The sequence below is a fragment of the Nomascus leucogenys genome, chromosome 17 (genome assembly GCF_006542625.1).
Source record: "Nomascus leucogenys isolate Asia chromosome 17, Asia_NLE_v1, whole genome shotgun sequence".
Lineage (NCBI taxonomy): Eukaryota > Metazoa > Chordata > Mammalia > Primates > Hylobatidae > Nomascus > Nomascus leucogenys.
Genome location: NC_044397.1, coordinates 67022987 through 67040958, shown reverse-complemented (window position 1 = coordinate 67040958; position 17972 = coordinate 67022987). Strand labels below are relative to the sequence as shown.

At 39.6% G+C, this 17972-nt stretch overlaps 1 gene segment (V, D, J or C); it reads right to left on the bottom strand.

Annotated features, from left to right (window-relative positions):
* LOC101176361 overlaps positions 1 to 17972 on the bottom strand; it is a 59199-nt gene that overhangs the window by 12390 nt on the left and 28837 nt on the right. Inside the window, 1 exon segment of the C gene segment in view lies at positions 5274 to 5288. Coding sequence covers positions 5274 to 5288 — 15 coding nt within the window.

The window sequence follows — 17972 nt, the reverse complement described above, 5'->3', positions numbered from 1 at the left end:
GTGATGTAACAAGAGTCCCAACTGCATAAATTTTGACTGACTTCAGCCTCCCTCAAAGAAACTAGAGCACTAATAAGTGGGATGTATTGACCTTCTATAGTAATTTACTGTAAGAAGTAATTTTTTTCTGTACTATTTCTCAGGATGAGATAAAAATCAATAACATGGATTTGGCAGACTAGTAGAAGAAGGGAGCACTATGTTATATCTCAAAATACAGAAAAGAAGTAATTAGTAAAACTCCATTTTTATGTCTCTCACTTAAAAGACCTACAAAAAAGTAACTTGGACCGAGGACTTACACCAATGTACAGACATGGTCCTCAAAACATTTTAATTTCTCGCCAGAGTCTACCTTGTGTGTGTGTGTGTGTGTGTGTGTGTGTGTGTATTCTAAAAGTAGAATTTTAATCTGCTTACAGACAGGGAAGGGAAGATATCATGTACAAAATCATTTTGTTTCCATATTCAGTTAACCTGCAAAACTGCTGTTCGTATACTGAGGCCAGGAATGTGACATATTCAGATAAGGTTGATCATTTTTTTCTAAAAAGCATCTATCAGTTTTTCATTACTGGGATAAAAAACAGAAAAAAAAGTTACTTACCAGGTGAAGTTACTATGAGCTTAGTCCCTTTAGCAAATATCTTGAACCAACCAGTGGTATCACACTGGTCTAAGCTTCTACAAAAATCTCAGCCTTCTGATCCTCATGACATGACTAGCAATCCAACAACTTTGAACTACAATTTCGTCTTTTGGCTTTTTTGGAAGTCCTTGAATATAGGTTTTGTGACATGTGATAGTTTGTAATTTTTCCTCATAAATTGCCTGTTTTCTTCTAAGGCAGTAATTCTTTTTTTTTTTTTTTTTTTTTTTTTTTTTTTTGAGACGGAGTCTCGCTCTGTCGCCCAGACTGGAGTGCAGTGGCGCAATCTCGGCTCACTGCAAGCTCCGCCTCCCGGGTTCACGCCATTCTCCTGCCTCAGCCTCTCCGAGTAGCTGGGACTACAGGCGCCCGCCACCACGCCCGGCTAATTTTTTTGTATTTTTTAGTAGAGACGGGGTTTCACCGTGGTCTCGATCTCCTGACCTCGTGATCCGCCCTAAGGCAGTAATTCTTGAAAAGCACCAACAGAAAAGGGAAATGGAAAAAAAAAAAAAGCAGGTAGAGAAAATAGCAGGCTTAATGGGTCAACCCACTACTCTTCTAAATTACCAGGAAAAGTGTTCAGAGAATTGTCTTTTTTTTAAATTTCCAGGTGTTCAATTGTATTGAAACTGCTTTGAGATTACATCAAAGGAAAAGCCCTTCTGTTCCCACAAACACCAAGGCCTCTCTGTTAGCAATTTGGGAAGATACTTCTGAAAGGAGGAAGCTCTTTACTAACTGAAAATGCAAATGTGTCAACGCAGATATACTTGAGAAATTTGAGCAAAGGTCTCCACTTTCAAAAAGCCACTTTTATCATTTGGCAACACGATGCTTTACTAAGGCAATGCCAAATGAAAAAGTGTGCTCTGCAATGACTTATTATTTCTCCTGGAATAACAGAAGAAATTTGTAGAATTCTATCTCCCATGAAATAATAGATTCTTTAATTATACTGAGGCATGACCAAAAAAAAAAATCCAGTTATCTAATATGTTGAAAAATCTGCCATCTTAAGCCGGGGTCAGCTGTGTGATCTCCTGAGTACAGACGAGGTGTTCAGTTGCAAGCACTGAGGAGGACAAGCCTTGACGACCTCCATGTCCACTCCAGATCCACCGTGCTCCAGCCTAAGTCCCATCTTCATTCATGAAGGTATAAATGAGGTCACAGAGGGCACCTGTCCATACACAGCAGCTCACAGCCCCCAAACCAATGGAGAAGACAACGGGGCTGGGTGAAAATTATGTTTGGAAAGGCTTTCTTTTTAATAGAAAATTCAAAATTGTTATGTGGCACTGTCGATGACCCTTTACACCTGTGATAGATGGAATGACGCCCACTCAATCTCTTTTTGTCCCCTGGCCTTCCTTATTCCAGGACCATGAGGGGAAGCATCAGAAGTATTAGCAGCTGTCAGTATTTCAAGAGCCATGAAGGATTTAAGTAATAAAATGTGTAAAAGTAATGAATTATAAAATCTTTTATTATATTTACCAAAAAAATACAAGAATGATATGAAGAATACAGTATTTAGTTTTCCTAAGGACATAAAATAAAACCCGAATAAATGGAGAAACATACATTGATGAATAAAAAGCTTCTATCTTAAAGAGGCCAATGCATCTTAAATTCATCTATAAATTTCCAGCAATTCCAGTCAGAATTACTACGACATGCTATTGTTGTTCTAGGGTGTGAGGTTTAATGTTGGGCTAGATAAGTTGATTTTAAATTCTATAAGGATGAATAAATATGAGATGATTGAAAAAGAATTTTCTGAAAAATGGTACAGTGAATAGACATTTGGCTTAGTAGATCTTAATTCTTATCACAAAGCTACTGAGATAATATGATAATGATGTAAGAATAATGAAACAGACAAATAAAACAGAAATTCTCCCGAAAACGTGTCAAATATATGTGCGTATTTAAAACACACTGCAGCATTTTTAAATTGAAAGGAAATGATGGATTGTTTGGAAACAGGCATTAGGAAAATAATTACCTGAGAAAATAAAAATATCACTCTACCTCATTCCAGATAACACAGGGTCCAAATAGATTAAAATTAAAATTACAAAGCTACACGTGGCCAGAAGGAACATATAGGAGATTAATTGTATCCATTGAGTAAAGGGGCATGGGATGGAAATGGGGTAGGAGAAACTTAACACATTAATTTTTAAGAAGTAAGCATGTGGAAAATTTTCTATTTTTATGGTATTTTCAAATAAATGCTTTTGAAAGAAGAATAGACAATGAGGACTTGCTAAAAAATTTAGAGAGGAAAGTCACATGGTCACATTTGCTCTTTAGGAAGATAAATGTGCAAGCAGAAAGGAAGGGGTGCTCCCCAGGACAGCAATTTGGGTGAAGCAGATGGTTTTATATGTGGTCGCCATAAGCCAATAAGAGGCAACCAGGACCTGCATTGTTGCAGTGATGGTGGAGATGGACAGAGTGGCTGGAGCAATAAACATTACCAAGTTTACTCGAGTTTTTAAAAGATTCTTGTGAAATAAATTATTATCTCAGGAAGTTGGGAATGAAGAAAAAGACACTTTAAAATTGGAAAACCCAGGTTCAGATTCCAGTTCTTCCACTCCTGGTGATGTGCCCTTGGGCACACACACTTCTCAGAGCCTGGGTTTCCTCGTCTTTTAAACGCAGAGGATTAGACCTATTTCCCAGGACTTTTGTATGACATTTATAATCGAGCCTGGGACACAGTAGGTGCTAAAAACTGAGTAATTTTCTCTTATCATTTATGCAATAATTCAGACAGAGAGACTTCACTTCATAAGGTAGAATGGAAACATCTTATTTCTGTATCCTTTTATCTGAAAATTGTAAGTTATTGTTACTTCGTAGTGTCAATTACCCTTTGCACCTGTCATAGATGGGATGATGCCCATTCAATCCCTTTTTGTCCTCTGCTTTTCCTTATTCCAGGACCATGTGGGGAAGTTTCAGAAGTCTTAGAAGCTGTCTACATTTCAACAGCCATGAAAGATTTAAGTAATAAAATGTAAAAAAGTAAGTAATGAATTATAACATCTTTATTAAGTTTACAAAAAAAAGAACTATATAAAGACCATAATGTTCAGTTTTACTAAAGGTGTAAAATGAAACCTAAATGAATGTGTATAAAGATGAGCAGTTTTGCCTCTAACCCTATGTTTTGGAACACACACATCCCCCCCGCCACATTTGTCATGTCGTGAGTTAACAAACTGAGGCAACTTAAATCCTGCTTCCAAGAAGATGGGTTATGAATGAACAAATATATAAATAACAAGTAAGTCAAGTGAGGTAAAGCACAAACTGGCACTGCATTGCTTGAAGTTTTGCATCACTTTTTCAAGTTTGAGGATAATAACTTTCATAGAGAACAGCTTCAACCAAATTTGTTAGACCATCAAAAGATATGAAGATATATCTCACATTTCACTTCAGGGTTTGGTTGCCAACATGAACCAAAATAATAATTTGTACCTTTTTTCACATTGGTTTATCTTTTAGAAATTTTAATGGATCTTAATTAAATCAGGTACAGAAGTAAGTTAAGACACTTCCGAGAGAGACCACTGTCTGAAGCTAAATAAACACATTATCTGACATGTACAAGAGATAAAAAATCACATACTGACAATCTGTGGACCACTAACTTTCACAAATTAGCATAATTTGATTTCACATATGTCATCACTTAGATAATATCAGATATGTTACAATATAGTCCAATGGATCTTCACACTTGTTTCTAAAAACGCCGGGGCAGTGTTTGGGAGAGGCCAGGTCACTGCACTTTCAAGCAGATTCTCCCTTTTAGCAATTGTGCCACCTGTCTTCATTCTTAACCTGATGATTTAGTCTTTTAGGGTTTCTTTTGCACTTGGGGTATTTAACATGCCACTGTGCATATTGTAGGTTTGTAGATACTTTTCAACTGATACTGCTCCCACAGGCAAACATGCCTGGTGAAACACTTGTTTCTTTTTGGCAAACAAGAAATGTTTGCATAAAAGACGCCTGTCTGGAAGAATGTCTTGAGAAATTACTATTCTACTCTAAGCCCCAAATCTCCTTTTCACTTACCTTCCTCCTGCTCTGGGATGACAGTCCATGGGCCTGTGCTTTCTGATAGTGAAAGAGAAGAAAATTCATAAATATAGTGTCTACCATGAGTCAGGCACTAACTATGCATTTATCTCTTTCTGCTTTACCCTATAAATGGTTATTACCATTAAAAGTCATGTGAAGAAACAGAATTAAGGATTCGAACTGAGCCAGGATTTCAGTTCAAGTTTTCCAGATCCCAAACCCTGTTCATCAATTACTTCACAGTTGGAGAGATACGTGTGGAAGGAACGCAGTTCCCAGGTGTAGTCTAGGTCTGTATAATATAGAGAATCTGTATCTCAAATGGCCATATAGAGGATGCTGGGTATTGCTTTCTAGGAATCACAGAACATATCAAATAAAATAAAAAGCAGATGAAATGGTTGATTTGCATATTCTAAAAAGCAATGAGTAGTCAGTGCCAACACCTAGCAAAATAATCTGTGAGGAGTGGGGCTAGTTAAATCTGAATATCAAATTATATCTCACAATTTACTTTCTTTTTGTTTGTCTTTCCGTGACACCAGGAGATTATAGCATCCATGGGGCCATTTGGGCCATGCACTTCAGAATGACAATCATTGCTGTCATGGCTGGCCTATTGCCCTGCACATGTCAGGGGCAACACAAAGAGTTTCTAAACCTGCAGTAAGTTAGAGAGAAGACTGGGTGTTCTCTGCACTGGGTCTGTAGTGTTTCGGTCAGGGGCTCTGTTGAGACAGCCTACTCCAGTCTCAGATTGGACCACACAGGGTTGGGCCTGGTTTGTGGGTGTCTTTCTGGCAGGTGAAACCATAGTTTCCAGAGTTCCTGTAGCCTCCCTTCAGATCTTATATCACAGGAAACTCAATAATAGTTGGGTCTCTGCACTTTTCTCTCATTACTAGGAGAAACAAAAAACATAGAAGTCAACAAAACACTATCTGCTTGAGAAAACACCCTTGCCATTGCATCAGATGATACAATATACTGTTGCCATTTACTGCAATAGGAAATTCTGGGGAGGAAAATAATACATGCTCGGAGATTGGAGGAAGGGAGTGGAATTGGAATCAATAATTTTTTTGGCTACTTGTCAGACATCCAAAAAGAGAGGTACTGAGCTATAATGTAATGGTATAGTTATGGTTGCTACTATTGTTCTTGCTATTTTCTAGGTGTGGCTGTTAAGGCCTTGGACATGAACAAGTCCTAGGTCACTCTAAGAAGGCAGAAAGCAGGCCAGGCCTACCCAATTTGAACCAAGTGCGTGGCCAGCCAGTTGGGATTGGTTCCAGGTTTCAGAGTGAAGAGTAGGAAATTCCAGCCTTGGTTCAGCAGGTCCTTCTATTATAAGAATTTACTAATCTAGTCAGAAAAAAAGCTAATCTCTATTTCCCACATGCCCATATGTGTGATGGGCATACCAGGGAAACTGCTCTGATTAGTAGGGATTTCAGAACAGTTAGGAAGCTATAGAAACAAAGGGCAGTAAATAGCTATGGGAAGACAACATGGGTAGATGGAGTGTGAAGTCCATCCCTGCTGACCTTTGTCCCCTTCTCAGCAGTGTGGTAGTTACATGTTTGGCCTATATCAGACTTGACTGGGGCCTAGGGGTACCACTGAGGAAGACGATGCGTAGTTGTCACAGTTTCCTTTTGAAAGAAATGTGATTCTGCTGAAAGAAGTTCAACACAGACCATGAGAGAGGCAGGAAGGTGCCCTGGACTGAGAATCTGAAATGCAAGAGTATGGCCCTACCTCAGTGGTTAAAACTAGCTTGAGACAAGTCACTTGCTGTCTCTGTGCCCCCAGCTTCCTCATTTGAAGTGGGGACATTGGGCTAAATATGTTCCAAGGGCCCTCCCTGTTCAAACAGCCTATGAACCAATGAACAAGAGCACTAAGGAATCTGTTGTGGTTGCAGGAGTATGAAGCAGTCAGGGGGTGGTCATAGGAAGATTTTCTTACAGGTTCCTTCTGACTCTGTGACATTGTGAGATCCCAGCAGGCACAGTAGTAAGTGGCTTCATCCGACTTGGCAACATTGTTAATGATCAGGTAAAAGATACCATCATATTTATCATCTGCCTCCAAGCGGGGATTGGGCCTGTCTTGCTTGTAATTGTTGGCTGAGCCATAAAGGATTCGTTTCAGGGGCTCGCCTTCTTTTTGTTGATAGCAGTACACAATGGTGTTCTTGAGGGGAACCCCAGACAGCTTGCACCTTATGTGCACTGTTCTGTCTTGTCTGCGTGTGGAGAACAGTTGATCCTAAGATAGTCTCATTTTGGTGTCTCCATCTGAAAAACAAGGAAGAGAAATGAGAGGCACTGAAAACAGTTGACTGTGGACACAAAAATTATGAAAGGACAAGAAAGGAGTGAAGTCAACCTACAAACCCAAGCCAAAGACAAGAAAAACCCATGAGGTTGACATTGCCAGTGGCTAGTCAGAGTAGATGCTACAAGGGAGCACAGATTAGGACTGAAGATGTAGTGGCAGCTGTTGCTCTGCGATAGGGAGGGAAAGGTTTATTTTAGAACCAATGAAAGTCCTTCACAGGGAGATCCGTGGCAATGGTATTTGTCATGTTCTGGTGTAAAGGAACTATCAAATCCAAGAAGATCTCATGAAAACACTTCTGTTATAATAAGTCAATGTTAACTTCCCCTTTGGAGTAATTCCCTCCTGTTGTTTTTTTAAGTGTTACTTTAAATAAGTCTATCTTTGACCTCTTTCTCCGCTCCTGTTTTAGCCATATTTTGTCAGAGTTGTGGGTAGCTATGCATTATCATGAGTATTGGAGGAAAAGTATAATCACTGTGTATAGTAACAAATGATATTATAATTTCACAACCTCTTGCAGTACTATGTACATTTTATAGATTGGAAGTGTCCCCAAACTTCACAGTGTGATAAACATTAACAATTCATGTAGTTATTGCTTTAGACACTGTGATATTATACTCTATTGTGACTGAAGCAAAATTTTGGAGGAAAAAAATCTTTTTGGTTTATTACCCTCCACTCTTTTCCCATACATAATTTTTAGTTTTTCAGAATTAAAGTTATAATTTACAGTTGTTTGGGGGACAATATAAGATGTTATTTTTATTTATTTATTTATTTAGAGATAGGGTCTAGCTCTGTCACCCAGGCTGGAATGCAGTGGCACCATCATAGCTCACTGCAGCCTCGAATTCCTGGGCTCAAGTGATCCTCCCACCTTAGCCTTCCAGATAACTAGGGCTACAAGTGACTACTTCCACATCCAGCTAATTTTTGTATGTTTTTTAGAGACAGGGTCTCACTATGTTGCCTGAACTGCTCTCAAACTCCTGGCCTCAAGCGATCCTTCCACCCTGGCCTGGAATCCTCACACCTGGGATTACAGGTGTGAGCCACCGCGCCTGGCCTGTTTTTACGTTTCTAAGCATCGCTATTTTAGCTGAAATAGCTCAGTGATTTAGTCATAAGGGAAAGGACACAAAGGAAATGATTTGTTGAGCACTATGTCAGAAGCTTTCATATATGGAGGCTCATTTAGACCTCAGCAACTCTATGAGGTGACTAATGTTAGCCCCACCTGAAGCTGGATAAACAGAACGAAAAGGCATTAAGAACTTTCCTAGATCGCACTGTCAGTAAGTGGTCCAGCAGGAATCTGAAACCCAGGTCTATGTCACTCAAAAGGCCTTGTATTTTCCAGCGCTCTTTCATTCATTCAAAGTCAATAAACCAGCCCAAAAGGCAGTCCAGGCTCCAGAGGGGTGAGGCTGGATGATAAAGTTTCTCATTGAAAGAAGCATCAGAAGTTGGGCCCTTGGGCTCCTCCTCAGACGTTGCTCAGGACACATGCACCAGAGAAAAGCGCTCTGTGGCCGGCAGCCAGGTGCCTCTAGGAGGCAGAAAAGAGGAGGTGTGTGTTTTCACAGGTGTAGCGGGCGTGGGAGGTGTTTTTGTTCAGTTACAGTGGAGCATTTTGATAAAGTGTGTCCCAGCAGGCACAGTAATATATCCCTGCATCCTCCTCGGCAACTCGGTGTATTCTCAGGCTGGAGGACAAGTCACTTTGCCATTTCCTTGCTTCATATCTTTCCTCACTAACACCTTGTTCATGGACAACATTTTCATTTGAGGAGATATACAGAATTCGCTTTAGGGGCCGGTCTGGCTTCTGGTGGTACCAGTGTATACATACATTCTTCTTAAAGGTGCTGGATTGTATCTGGCATTCAAGAAATGCTGTATTTCCTTTTTTCTTGGTGACGGATGTTACAAGTTGTGTTGTGAGATTGTCTCCACTTGTATCTGAAAGAAAAACCAAAAATTTTGAAATTTTTCAATATGGAACGTTGATGTCGCTTAAGATAGTATGTTTGTTCTCTATTAAGGGAAAGCTTAGGTGTGAAGTTTACATTTTCTTCCTGAAGAACTCAAGGTAATGGTGGAATTTGTCAGCTTAGCTTGAATGACCATGTGGCTTTGTTCCACATGAAAATAGTGTGATTTAAATGTCCACGCTTAGGTTGATTCACGTCTTTGTTATTGTGAACAGTGCTGCAATGAACATACATATGCTTGTGTCTTTATAACAGAATGATTTATATTCCTTTGGATATATACTCAGTAATGGGATTGATGGGGATACCATGCAATACTATGCAGCCATAAAAAGAAAAAATCATGTCCTTTACAGGGACATGGTTGGAACTGGAGGCCATTATCCTTAGCAAACTAACACAGGAGCAGGAAACCAAATATCACATGTTCTCACTTATAAATGGGAGCTGAATGATGGGAGCACATGGACACATAGAGGGGAACAACACATACTGAGGCCTATCAGAGGGTGGAGGGTGGAAGAAGGGAGAGGATCAGGAAAAATAATGAATGGGTACCAGGTTTAGTACCTGGGTGACGAAATAATCTGTACAACAAACCCCCATGACACAAGTTTACCTATATAACAAACCTGCACATGTACCCCTGAACTTAAAATAAAAGTAAAAATTAAAAATAAATAAATGTTCACATTTTCTGTGCCTCCCTTCCAATGAGCGAGATGTCCCTTGGGTAAAGCAACTCACACGTCCACAGGGAGGCCACTAGGATGCCCGGTAGCAGAAGCAGCATTCTGCAAGTTCTTGTCCAGAGAGGCGGCTGAATACAGGGTATTCTAATCAGAGAGAAAATCTGAGGTCTGAGATGGCAAGAGGAAGTGCGCTCTGCACACGGCTAAGACCCACCGACTGCAGGGGAAGGGACCCATGCTACTTTACTCAAACATCCTGTGAAACTGGTTTTCTAACTCAGTGTATCAACAGATTTCTCATTGCTGTGTGATTTTTACTATCTGAAGATGTTTGTGTAAAGAACCATTTTCTTGCTAAAAGATAAACATTCTTTATTGGTCTAAAACAGAGAGGGAGAGAGAAAGAGAGAAACCCTAAAGTCTACCTTTGAGGTGCCTCAGGGGCAAGTGTTCTCACACGGTTGCTCCTCACTGCACATCATCACCTAGATCCACTTAGCTGTGGATCTAGGCTAAGAGAAGAGCTAACTCACGTATGACCCAGATTTATCCTGTAGACAGCCCAGCCAGAGCAAACTTATTTCAGATTCTCTCACCTTTGAATGTTACCATTAAATGGGAATCTTAACAGAGGCTGTGTCCTTGAAGTAAAACAAAACAAAACATTTTTAATACATTTTAAAAATAAGGGCAGTTGTTGTTTCCTATAATAAGACAAGTGTAGATTCAGTAGGGGTCATAAAGAAATGCAGAGGAGAAAACAGTCACTTTTTGTCCCCACCAACCAGAGGCAACTACTATTAACAGTTTGGTGTATTCCCTTACAGGCTAATATCTGCTCATCTTTTTCATTTGCTTCACATAGATATAAGATGTGTGCTCTATTTTAAGCTCTGTCTTTACAACTTAAGGTAACACCAGGAATATTTTTCTGCTCTGTGGTTACTTTCTTACTGTGTTCTGATACTTAGCACGATTCCCTGGTTCAGCACCACACTGACCATCAGATCACATAGGGGTCTGCAGATTTTATTTATTTTACATGGCCAGTCCCACGAATTACAGGAACAGAAAAACAAGAAATTATTATTTAATTGATCTCTTAGGTTTTGAACTTCTATGAGGTTCCTCTTGCTCATTTAGTATCTAGTTAATGAAAGTAACTTATCTGCCTTCCTTTTCTTAACATCACTTCCTCACTCTCCTACTAGTCTTCCTGTATCTCCCAAACAAGCTAGCTGTCCTCAAAGCCTGAGGCTCACTTCCTGGGGGAACTCAAACTAAGACCAGTTGGCTGTGTCCCTTTCAATACAGATGCCCTCCCTGTTGTTATAACAGTTCCATGTCCCTCCATACTTAAGAGTAGCAAGGACTTTTGTGTTGCAATAGCCCAGTTGAGTAGTTACGACAGAGAATATGTTGTCCACCAACATAGAATATATTTACCATTGGGTCCTTTACAAAAATAGTTTGCCAACTCCTGTTTTAGAGCAATTCAAATGTAAGATTTAAAGGACAATGTTTTACCTTCATTTATTCTATTTCCAGTGCTAATCATTTCTTTGTGTGAATTGGAGTTTTTGACCCATATCATTTTTTTTCCCTGAATAACTTCTTCTAACATTTCTTGTGAAGTGCATCTGCTGGCAATGAATTCTCTCAGTTTTTATGTTGTCTGAAGCTGTCTTTATGCCAAGTGAGTTTTTTCATTCAACACTTTGAAGATTTCACTCCAATATCTTCTTGCTTGCATGGTTTCAGATGGAAAATCTGCTTTCTTTCCTCTAGCTACCTTCAAGAGTTTCTCTTTATTTTTCGTTTTCAACAGTTTAAATCTAATACGTCTAGGTATTTTGTTTTGTTTTTAATATTTATCCTGGTTGGTGTTTTCTTAGCTTTTTGGTTCTATGGTTTGGTGCCTATCACTACATTTGGAATACTCTCAGCCATTATTTTTTCAAATATTTCTTCTGCTCCTTTGTCTCTTTTGTTTCCTGGATTCTGATTACAAATATGTTTGAAAATATGATATTGTCTACAGTTCTGTTCTTCCATGAAGATATGCTTTCTCTCCTATTCTTTCTTTCTCATCTCATTCCATTGCAGTTTGGGTCATATCTAGTGGCCTATCTTTATGTTAACCAAGTCTTTCCTTATCTCCATGGGATCTACTGGTGAGCCCTTCAAAGGCATTCTTGATTGCTATTACTGTGTTTTTTTTATGTCTTGCATTTTCATTTGAATTTTTTTATGTAATTGCTGTCTCTTTGCTGAAATTCTCTGTCTGATCTTGCATGTTGTCTACCTTTTCCATTAGAGCCTTTAACATACTCATCAGTTATTTTAAATTCCCTGCCTGACAGCTCAATCATCTGAGTCATATCAGAGTCTGATGCATATGATTGCTTTGTGGCTTCAAGACTGTGTTCCTTCTTGTTTTAGGGTAAGGTACTTAGATTTTTTTATTGAAAGGGGACTATGTTGTATAACACAGTAGATACTAAGATAATTATATTTGATGCTAAAAAATGCCTACATTGGCCAGGCACGCTGGCTCATGCCTGTAATCCCAGCACTTTGGGAGGCTGAGGTGGGCAGATCACCAGGTAAAGTGATCGACATCATCCTGGCCAACATGGTGAAACCCTGTTTCTACTAAAAATACAAAGATAAGCCAGGCATGGTGATGCACACCTGTAATCCCAGCTACTCGGGAGGCTGAGGCAGGAGAATCACTTGAACTTGGGAGGCAGAGGTTGCAGTGAGCTGAGATCAGCCACTGCACTCTAGCCTGGGCAACAGAGCAAGACTCCGTCTCACAAAAAAAAGAAAAAAGGAAAAAAAATGCCTACATCTTTCTTTCTGCCAGACCTTTAGTGTGGGAGTTTGTGTTAATCTAGTTTGGAGTTAGACCGGGTTAGAAGTTTGTTGTTGCTACTAAGTTATCTGGATTGGAGTTTGTTCTTCATAGGCCAGCAGAGACTTTAGATTTCTCTAATCATCCCTTGTTCTTGGCTTTGAGCCTTCCCTTTGTTCTGCTCCCCAGAGACAGTCTGTCTTTTGAAGCTCTCTTCACTGCATTCTACTGTTGCTTTTGCTCAAGATAGTAGGGTGGTGAGAGGTGAGGAAGGGAGACATTCTCTGCTATTTTCATTCAGCTTCTGTCTTAAACAGACAGGGTCAAACTGGGACTGGAGAATGTACCTTCACAACCGTTGCTGCTCCTATTTCAGAGGTGGTACATTTCCAGTCATAGGAGGCACCCACCAGTGTCCTTGGGCTATGGTTTTGACACCCACCCTTCTACAAATTAAAAGTTATTATTCTGTGGAGATAGGGATAAAGTATTGGGCAGAGTTGGTGGTGGCCTCCTTTTCCCTCCCTCAACTAAAATGAAATTCCATGGAAACCTTCTCTTGCAGATTAAGTCCTTCTTCTACAGTGGAGAGGAGGTGGGATAGGTCTGGGTGAATTTCGACAGTGGCTACTGTTCCCCTCCTACAGCCAGTACCAAAAGGGGAGCTTTCTCTGGATTCTCCATGCTCTTCCCTACAAAAGCCTGCACAGGGTTCCTGGAGAAAAAGCCTAAAAGATGGTGGGAAATTCCCTAAATCTGTGGCCCCCAAGGGCTCACACTCTCCCACTAGTCTGCACTCAGCCTTTATAATTTCACTAAAATGTCTAGTTTAATCTGCTATGTTTTCTTTCTAGCCGTAGAGACCACATATTAGATGCCATTTTTACCTCCTCTCTCAGAGTCAGTACACAGCATGGTTACAAGGACAGATGCTGAAGCCAGAACCCCAGCCCCTCCCCACCCCAGTTAGGAACTCTGTGACCACAAAGTAAATCACATCGCTCTACCTCTGTTTCCTTCCCTGTAAGACGAGAATTGCGACAGACCAATGTGAAAAGATGGCCCAAGGATGAGATGAATTACATGTAAAGGATTTAGAGCAGTGCCCAAGAGGGAGCAGAGTACCTTGAATAAACAGCTGCTGTGATCACAGGCAGAAGCCGGGAGGAGGATCCATCCTGGTGGGTATCCACCTTGTCGGTGGATCATCTAATGCCCCCTCCCTTCCCTAAGAGGATCTGAGACCTGTGCAAAGGAAGTGTGCTGGCTGGACTGTAGCAGGATCCCTCAGAGTGGAATGAGCCTGAGGAGAGGGCAGGAGCTTCATTCCACATTCACCCCCAACATGAGTGGAGCAAATGAATACTAACTTCTTCAAGGTCACAGGACACAGCTGAGGAAACGTGGGCATTTGGGGTTTAAGAAGGTATTTTATCTTTCAAATTATTTCATATTAAAGTGGAAAAAAATGAAGATGACATTGCAAAAGTATTGCAATGGTTATATAAGATGTGTAAGATACCGAGCATGTTTCCTGCCACTCAGTGATTCCCTCTTTGAGTCTGGATCATATAAACTTCCAGGTAATCCCTGGACCGTAAGCACAGAGTACACTGATTTCTGTGTATCCTAATGTGTGAACATAATCAAATTTCCAGAGGTTGAGGGGGAAGTCCTGGGAGGTGCAGTCCAACCCTGACAACCCTGCTGAGCCTGTGCTCTTGTTGGAAGGTGGCCGGTACACACAGACCTAAGCAGGGACTCTGTGCAGGTGTCTTGACATCTCTCATCTGTGATTCCAGCAAGCACATAACTATCTCCATTTCCTTTTCCTGAGAATTTATCTTATAGTTCAAAACAGATCTAGGAACATCATTTTCAGCTACAGCCCCTAAGTGAATTAAGCAGGTCATATTGTCGAGGAAAATGCATCAAATTATGTTTCAGCCAGTATAAGCGGCTAGATACTACCCCAGATAGTATTTGGACTTTTAATATTTTTCTCTGGAAATTAATATTTCGGGTTGCTCCAATTTCTTCTATCCAAAACAAGCTGTAAACAAAGAAGAGAAATCCATATGAAGACCTGAGGTATAAAGATGCACCATTAAAGAATTTCTTTGCTCTCTCCTCAAGAGTCAAAATGATGAGGAACAGGTATGTGTCCAGAGAGGAGAAGATGATGCTTCCATCAACAACATCCTGCTGTGAAGGCAGGGAAGTATGTGCTTGAGGCCCAGTGGGCTCAATAATCACAGCAGTAAATGATCTCACCTTCCTGTTTGTGAAATTTACTTTCAAGGTTGAAGTGGAAGGATGAGCATCATTGTTAAGCCGCAACACCTAATGGGCCCTGAGCAGGTGCGATTGTCAACGCACATCCGATGCTGACTTAGGTTTCAGCTGACACCAGTATTTGACTTCATTTTTAGTCTTGGCTGGATATTTTACAAGGTATAAGAGCATCCTTATCTTTTGCCCCGGGTATTTTAAATTTGTGTCAACTTTAACTCCCTGAGAATAACTGTAAGCAAAGAAAATTAATTCTCATGAACACCTGATATGTAAAGATGAAGTGATAAAGAATTTCTTCATCTGATATACAAAGTGTAATGACTGAGGAGCAATCCCCAAGGTGAATCCCTACATGCTCCTAGTGCTGACATGCTCTGGTCTGCCAGGCTGTGTTCCCAAGAAGATGCAGGAAAGTGAGGATGCCTGTACCTAGAATGCTTAGTGTGTGGCAGGGGTAGCTTGGTCTGAGCAGGTGTCAGGGAAAGAAGTAGTGGGTCACAGTGATTCCCTGACAGCCCTTTCTGTAGAATGCAGCAGTCAGATCTGAAATGGCTGGCCCTCTAAATACTCCAGTGCCCAGGAGATCTGGAAATACGGTGATGGTTAGAGGAGAGCTCTTCCTATGAAGGCTGAGGTGTGGGTCAGTGGTGACAGTGGCGATAAACTTCATTTTCTCTCCCCTTCCCTGTTCCCTCCTATTTCGTTTTTCAGTAGCCCTAGTGATATGAGGATATGTGATATGTGGATATGAGGATATAGTGATACGTCTTTTGTGCTCAAAGCAAAAATTACTTTTCCTGTGAGTTGACTAAAACTCAAGGTTATGAAAGACCAGTATTTCTCACTATATAAAATACTGAAAATTTGTGCTGATTTTATAACAAATTTTATAAATGAAAATAAAAGTACATATACATGGACAATTGAGTACTTTTTTAAATTGATTGGGAGGATACAATCTATTTCAGCTCCAGAGAGGCCAAATGTCAGCTCAATATTGCTCTCTAGAAATTAGAGAGGACACTAGACAAACCATCCTATGGAAATGGGATTGGCTTGCACTCGCACCAGACTGTGGAGCTTCTATCTTGAACACTTTGGCCCTTAGACCCCCACTTCCCACACCATAGTATGTAGGCAGGACCTTCTGAAAAGAGCTTCTGACTCAGTAGGCCTGGGCTGAGGCTTCATTGACTGGATTTAAAAGAAGCTCCTAAGTGAAGCCGATGCTGCTGGTTCACAAATCAAACTTTGAGTACCAAGAACTTAGAGTATTAGTCTAAATAATTTTATTTTCTAATATGCAATAATAACTCATAGATCAATGTAGTGCTTTAATTTGTTGAGCATTAGGCATGCCCCAAGCACTTGCAAGGACTTTATTTGTATTATTTAAGTTACTTTTCTCAACAGTTTATTCGAATAATTATTATTATGTTCTCCATTTTACAATGAGGAAAATGAATCAAATATATGCTAACTAATTTATCTAAAGTCACACAGCTAATATGGGGAGGGTGGATGTTTAACAAAGGGTCATTAAAGAAACATTGAGAAATTGGGAAACACTAAATATGAATAAATGTCACTCATGAGTATATCACTCTAGGGCAGTGACTGAAAATCATTTTCTGTAAAGACCCAAATAGTAAATATTTTGGGTTTTGTGGGTCTCTGTTACAGCTACAGTCATCTCTCAGAATCTGCAGGGGATTGGTTCCAGAACCCCCAGCAGATACCAAAATCCACATATGCTCAAGTCCCTGATATAAAATGGCATAGTACCTGCATATAACAAATGCACATCCTCCTCTATACTTCAAATCATCTCTAGATTACGTATAATACCTAATACAATGTAAATACTATGTATGTAGTTGCTATATTGTATTGTTTTTGTTTGTATTATTTTTATTGCTGTATTGTAATTTTTTATTATTTTTTTCAAATATTTTTAATCCATAGTTGGTTGAATTCGCAGATGTTTAATGCATAGATACTGAAGACTGACTGACTGTACTCTACCATTCGAGTGCAAAAGCAGCTAGCAAAAGCAGCCATAAACAATATATAAATAAATAGGCATGGTTGTATTTCGATAAAACTTTATTTACAAAACTGGAGACTGCTGGTCATAGATATAGTTTGTTGACATTTTGCTCAATAGTAACCAGCATTAACATGAAGGTTAGTATTTTTGTTTTGTTTTTTTCTGAGAGCTATAGAGTAGTGATATGATTAAGTGGAAAAACATAAAAATAATTTTAAGTGTGCCATATATAGTTATATTTTATGTTGTTATATAAACAATTTCATTATTAAACATATAAATCAATAAAATATTGAAGCCATTATAGCATACATCTTTAAAAGCAGTAGCAGCTTTTTGTTACAATGTGTAAAATCTGTGCAAGTACTAAGATGTTAAAATCACCCATCCTTTCAGAGACACCCACTCTTTAAACTTTTGAGAAATTTTTTCCTTTTGCTCTTTCTTCAATATATACATGTGTACATGAGAGCTTACTAATTGAATCAGTTCTGTGTTCAATACCCTCCTTGCTAATACATGGTGAATATTTTCAGTTTTACTTATAATTCTTCAAAAACACTGCTTAATTGCTACATAGTATTTCATTACTTTAAATTCACACAGATAGGGTGTCTCTTTCCTTCCTGTTCCTCACTCTAGTGTGTCTCTAAGTTTTCTTCCCCATAAATCTCCCAGGAGTCTCTTAAAAAGTCAAAGTGACTGCATCTTCTAAGACCTGACCTTGTGTGGCCACTATGGTCACTCTACACTGCTCTTTTGAGGATTAAACAAAATAATCCATGTAAAATACTTAACACTGACATTGTGAAAAGCTGAATTCCATCTTTTCATTCACCTATTTCTGGAAAAGTTCAGGTTCTCAGGCTCTGTATTTCCTTAACAGTCTTCTTCCCTTTGCTTCTATGTATGCATCAGGTGAGAGGTGAGGTCTGTTCAGACTCACTCAGGTGCTCGGGTCATTCTCCTTGTG